General features: G+C 58.6%; 1 protein-coding gene across 3 annotated transcripts in view; it reads right to left on the bottom strand.

Annotated features, from left to right (window-relative positions):
• PCDH7 (protocadherin 7) overlaps positions 1-3,264 on the bottom strand; it is a 275,271-nt gene extending 272,007 nt beyond the window's left edge. For all 3 annotated transcript variants that reach the window (XM_085322867.1, XM_085322866.1, XM_085322868.1), the window contains exon 1: positions 67-3,264. In XM_085322867.1, coding sequence (XP_085178993.1) covers positions 67-3,237 — 3,171 coding nt within the window. In that variant the 5' untranslated portion in view covers positions 3,238-3,264. The remainder of the gene's footprint in view (positions 1-66) is intronic.
• Positions 3,265-6,126: the final 2,862 nt, after the last annotated feature.

The following is a 6,126-nucleotide window of genomic DNA, read 5'->3' on the forward strand; positions in this document are numbered from 1 at the left end:
CGCGGGTGCGCGCGGCTCGCCGAGCGGGGCGAGCCGGGTGGCGGCGGGGACGCGCGGCTCTCTTACCTGCTTGCTGTACTTGCTGCTGGCCTGACAGCTGTACTCGGAGCAGTGGTCCGAGCCGATGGAGATGTTGTCGCCGGCGCCCACGAAGGTGTTGGCCGGGGGCAGTTCCTGCACGGCCTGGTGCTTTTTCCCGGCGGTGGGGGACTGCGGGTGCAGCTGGACGGTGGGCAGCGGCGAGCTCGACTTGTAGTGCCGCGCCAGGTCGGGGCTGCCCGGGCCGCCGTTCACCGAGCGGTAGCGCCCAATGCTGGGGCTGTCCGAGAGCTTCTCGTTGACGCTGTCGTAGCGCTGCCCGTTGGGCTTGGAGGCCTCCACGGTGACGATGCTGCTGTAGAGGGGCTGCTTGCCCTTCTTGCCCTTCTTGTCCTTCTTGGGCTTCTTGGCCTTGTCGTGCGGCTGCGGGGTGAAGAAGTCCTCGTGGTCCTTCTTGCCGGCCTCGTAGCCGTGCTTGCCTTTGGAGCGGCAGTAGCGGGCCATGACCACCACGAGGATGAGGAGGATGACGGTCATGATGCCGGCCACCACGCCGATGACGATGCTGAGCCGCTGCTTGCTCAGCTCGTAGCTGGGGTCCCCGGCGATGTCCTGGGCCAGGGGCGTGTGGAGGCTGCGGGCCACCTGGCTCTCCACGACGGTGGCGTTGGAGAGGCTCTCGTTGACGAAGACGTGGAGCAGGGCGGTGGTGGACTGCGGCGGCTGCCCGCTGTCGTTCACCTGCACCACCAGGCGGTGCAGGCCGTAGTGCTTGGGGGCCAGCTTGCCCACCAGCGACACCACGCCGCTGGCCGGGTCGATCTCGAAGAGCTTGAAGGGGTTGCCCCCGACGATGCTGTAGTTGAGGTCGGCGTTGAGGCCGGTGTCGGCGTCGGTGGCGACCACGGTGGCCACCACGGTGCGCAGGTTGCTGGAGGGCGGCAGCACGGTGTAGGAGCTGTTGCTGGGGAAGGTGACCGTGGGCGCGTTGTCGTTCTCGTCCATAACGAAGAGAGACACGGTGGCGGTGGCAGAGCGCGGCGGCTCGCCTCCGTCCACCGCCTTCACCTTGAAGGTGTAGCTGGTCTGCTGCTCGCGGTCGAAGGAGACGGTGGAGTAAATGGTGCCCGTGTCGTTCTCGATGGAGAAGATGCCAGCTGCCTGGTCGTGCTCGCCCGGCTGGATGGAGAGGCTGAGCTCGGCGTTGCGACCCTTGTCGAAGTCCATCACGGTCACCATGCCCACGGGGCTGTTGGGCTGCAGGTTCTCCTTCACGTAGAAGGTGAACACGTCCTGCATGAAGCGCGGCTCGTTGTCGTTGCGGTCCGCCACCCGCACCACCACCGTGGTGGAGCCCTGCAGCGACGGCACCCCCTTGTCACGGGCCGTCACCTGGAACTCGTAGGTGTCGCGTTGCTCGCGGTCCAGCACCGCCAGCACCGACACGTCGCCCGAGTCCGGGTCGATGCTGAAGATGCCGCCCGGCGCCTCCGAGGAGAGGGGCGAGGGCTCCAGGGAGTAGGTGATCTCGGCGTTCTTGCCGCTGTCCGCGTCCGTGGCGACCACTGTGGCCACCCTCTCGCCGGGCAAGTTGTTCTCCGGGAAGGAGACCTCCAGCACGGCCTGGCTGAACACGGGAGGGTTGTCGTTAGTGTCCCCGACCCGCACGAGCAAGGAGTTGTTGCTGGACAAGCTGGGGCTGCCCGAGTCCACGGCCACGATCACCACGTTGTAGTCACGGACAGCCTCGTAGTCCAGCGGGGCCGAAGTGTGGAGGAAATACTTGCGCTTGTTCTGCGGCTCCCCTTCGCCCTCGCTGGCCGGCTTGAGCTGGAAGGGCACGTCTCCCACCACGGTGCAAGTCACCACGCCGTTCTCGCCCTGGTCCCGGTCCGACACCTGCACCAACGCGATAGGAGTGTCCACCAGCACATCCTCGGCCACGCTGGCCACCCCGTCCCGCAGCGGGATGCGCCCGATTTTACGGATGTCGATGGTGGGCACGTTGTCGTTCTCGTCGCGGATGTTTAGCACTACCGTGGCCTTGTCTGTCTTGGGGGGCTGGCCGCGGTCCCGGGCCATGACGGTGAAGCGCAGCTGGTTCACCTCCTCGCGGTCGATGCGGTGCAAGACGCTGAGCCAGCCCGAGGTCTCGTCCAGCCGCAGCAGGCGCCTCACGGACTCGGTGGCCGCCCCGAAAACGTACTCGATCTGCCCGTTTACCCCCACGTCCAGGTCGGCGGCTCGCAGCTGCAGGATGGGGGTCCCGGGGCTGCTGTTCTCCGCCAGGTCCGCCTCGTAGACGCTCTTCTCGAAGCGGGGGCTGTTGTCGTTCACGTCGGTGATGAGCACCCTCAGGATAGCCTGCGAGGAGCGGGCCGGGTCGCCGCCATCCCGTACGCGGAGGCTCAGCTCGTAGGAGTCCCGCTGCTCCCGGTCCAGCGCCCCCTTGACGATCAGCTGCGGCTGCTTCTCCCCGTCCAGGGTATCGGCCACCTGCAGCTCGAACACGCTGCTGCGGGCCGCCCCGTCCGCCTCCTGCCGCCGCTTGCTGCCGCCGGGGTAGAGGGCGCTCTCGGCGGCCGCGGAAGCCGCCCCGCCGCCGCCGCCGCGCCGGCCGCCGTCCCCGCCGGGCTCCTGCAGCAGCTCGTAGCGCTCGATGCCGTTGCGGCCGAAGTCCCTGTCGGTGGCGGTGGGAAGCAGGTAGAGGGTCCCCACGGGCCGGTTCTCCTCCACGGTGAGCGTGAGGACAGGGGAAGGGAAGGTGGGRGTGTTGTCGTTGATGTCCAGGATGATGACCCGGCCCTCGAAGAGGTCCACCCAGCTCTGCGAGGGGCCGATGACCGACACCTCGAAGTCCAGGAAGCACTCGTTCTCGTCGAAGATCATCTGGCACTGCGGCAGCTTYTCGCGGTCGATGCGCCGCTCCGTGGTGCTCAGCTCCCCGGTCATGTTATCGATCTTGAGGTAGTCGGAGCCCGATTCCAGGCTGAATGTCACCTCTCCGGAGCCTGTCACGATACCCAGGTCGGAAGCCACGTTGCCGATGCGGATGTCGGCGGGTCCCTCCTCGGCCAGCCGGTACCTCAGGAGCTGCTTGGCCGCCGCCAGACTGACCCAGAGCGGCGGAGGCAGGAGGAGCAAGAAACAGCAGCAGCAGCAATGCACAAAACCAAGGAGAGTCCGCATCTTCCTCATCTTCTTCGCACCGAAAACCCCCCTCCTCTCACTCCCACCCGCCCCCCAATAAACTCCCCTGATAAGCCAACAGAAAGGCTGAGCGTCCGGGTGATCAATTATAAAATCCTTCTGTTCCTGGAAACTTATTGTCTCATGGCTGGTGCAGTTGGTGGTCGAAACGCTGCTGTTGGCTCCTCTGCTCTTCTCCCTGCCTTCCAGTTGCGATATACTTACAGTTYGCGGGACAGTGTATTTTGCTTTTTAAAGAATCATCTCGGCAGATAGGATGGGATTTTCCTCCTCCTCCCCCTTCTCCTCCTTCTCCTCTCTGATTTTACTGTAATCACTTTGCAAGGTTTGCAATAAAAGCAGGAGCAGCACTGTGCGATATGAAGCCCCCCAGGTCGTCTTCTTCGACACTAGAGTTAACTACAATTCACACACTCTCTCTCTTGTGTCTCTCTCTCTCTCTCTCTCTCTCTCTCTCTCAGCCGTTTACGACCAAGGCATTAGCTTTATTCTTCCCCCTCTCTGCACACACAGGAAAAAAAAAATGTGATTCGCTTTATTCAAAGGGCTCGTGTCCGGGAAAACTCCAAATCCTCTTAGCAATGGACAGTTCTTAAAAATAATTAAAAAAGGTAAATACAAAAATAAAAAAAATCCCAATAATGTCGGTAGCTGTACAACTGATAGGAGAAGAACCCCGTGTATTACAGAGCAGTCCATAGAATATCCCCTTTGGTTGGTAGAAAAGCACCCAAATCCATCTTCAGAGATCACCTAAAACGTTCAGCTCTTTCTCCGGAGAGGATTTTTTTAACAACTCTGCGCAAGGTCATTAGTCACAAAGCAACGATACAGAAACTGCAGAAGCCGTTTGCACACAGTTTGCAAGGCTGTAGATAYGAACATACACACACAACAGTCCCAAGTTTGTTTTTGCATCCGCAGTTTGTGTGTGTGCCTTACCTGCATTTGCACTGCATGTGTTATAGCAATCTGGATCTGCAGCACTGAGAGCGATTCACAAATGAGATTGCAGTCTCTCTCGCTCTCGCTCGCTCTCTCGCCTCTTCCTTCCCGTCCCAATGCAGGTAACCAGATCTGAACCTGATCCTTTCAGTTCAAAGGTTAGCAACAAGACTGTGTGTCCAAAGGCGATTATTGGTCTCTTGTTAATACACCCGGAGCGGAACAAGATGTAACTGGATCCCCCACGTGAATTAACACAGATTCTGAATTACATCCATACAAGCGGAATGGCAAAGGGGAGGGGAAAAGAGCCGCGACGCGGTTAAAAAAAACACACAGAGTTCTATCTGCAAATAAAATGGTATCAGTCAGTTGTTTCCTCTGATCTGCACCGCCACGGTGGGTGAAATCTGCGATTGTGTATTCCCTCCTGTGCCTTTCAGAGAAGTGTGGCTCAGGCGCTTTCACGGCAAAGCGGCTTGTGCTTTAAAATGTTGAATGGCAACTGAGAAGCTGCTTCCCACTCGGAAGAGAGAGAAAAAAAAAAAGGCAGTAAACCGGCAAGTTTGCCCAAAGTGGTGGGAGCTGCTGAAGCCTCTCGGTAGCTCTTCCCTGACGCTGCAGCAGTAGAGCCGCCTGCGCTACATACACACAGAAAGAGAGAGAGAGGGAGAGAGAAAGAGAGAGAGAGAAAGAGAGAGCGAGCGAGCGAGGGAGGGAGGGAGGAAGGGAGGGAGGAAGGAGGGGGGAGGACGAGTCAAGCGCTGCACTCCAGAAAGCCCAGCCTTACCCTCTGCCTCCGCTGCTGCTCCTGCTGCAAGTGGGATAGCTGCTCCTCACAAAACACCGGTTCAGTCCTCAGCGCTGATCCTCATTACACGCCAGAGCGTTGCTGCTGTTGCCTTCCCTAAGCCGTGATCGGCAGCGGTTCTCTCCCACCCTTTCCCTCCCCACCTCCGCTCTAGACTGTGAACCGAGCAACGATTTTTAAAGAAAAGATTTACTCGCCCTTCTTTTAGGCAGAGGTGGTGCACGTTCCGGACTCTGCATTTTGCGGAATCACACTGGTAGGAAACCCCGTTTCGCACAGATTCCCACCTTTCCCTGTCGTGTTGGTGCTTTTGTGAAATAGCGGCAGTCACTGTAACTGGATAAAACTCCAGGGAGAAAGGGGGTCTGCTTTAGATCTCAGACTTTCGTCCTGTTTCCCAATTCTGTTCCAGCCTTTGTGGCTCTGTGTTCATGTTCTTCCTATTACTATCATTTGAATGTGTCTTTTCAGCAGTGTTTGTGGGTTTCCTAGGAGARAAAAAAAAATCCTCAGAGAAGGAGACTAGGGGAGGGGGGGCGAGAGGTTTAGGAGAATAAACACATGTAAGAAGTAACAAATTTATTTCAGCACAGAGACTTGCTGCTTCGACGATTGCTAAAATGTAGCGTCACCTACCTGGGTACGTGGGAAATAAACTTCAACGTTAAAACTCTCCGCTCAACTTTGTTTATTCTAGCATCCCTAGCTCGCTTCTCCTTTTGACTTTGTGCCATTTCATTGCCCGTGGCAGCTGCGTGCCGCCGCTCTGCCGGGTGATGCCTGGCTCCTATACCTGTCTTTTCCCTTCTCTGGGAGAAGAGGAGAGGGGGAGCAGGGAGGCTGGCGGAAGAGGGAGGCCGCGGGCGCGCGTGGGGCGGGCCGGGGGCGCCGGGCCGGGAGCGTGCGTGTAGCGCGGGGACGCCGCAGCGCGGCTGCTCGCTCTCCCTCGGCGAGCGCGTGTGGGAAAGCAAGTTGTTGCGGGTTCTCCGTGCGTGCGTGTGTATGGGTTGTTCTGGGTTTTAATTGGCTCTGGCGAATAAAGAGAAAATAGTCTAATGCCTTTCTTTTTTTTTTTTTTTTTTTTTTTTTTTTTTTTCAGCTTTTAAACTAGAGAAGAATAT

The sequence above is a fragment of the Rhea americana genome, unplaced genomic scaffold, assembly GCF_003343005.1.
Source record: "Rhea americana isolate MKP2758 unplaced genomic scaffold, rheAme1 scaffold_8, whole genome shotgun sequence".
NCBI lineage: Eukaryota > Metazoa > Chordata > Aves > Rheiformes > Rheidae > Rhea > Rhea americana.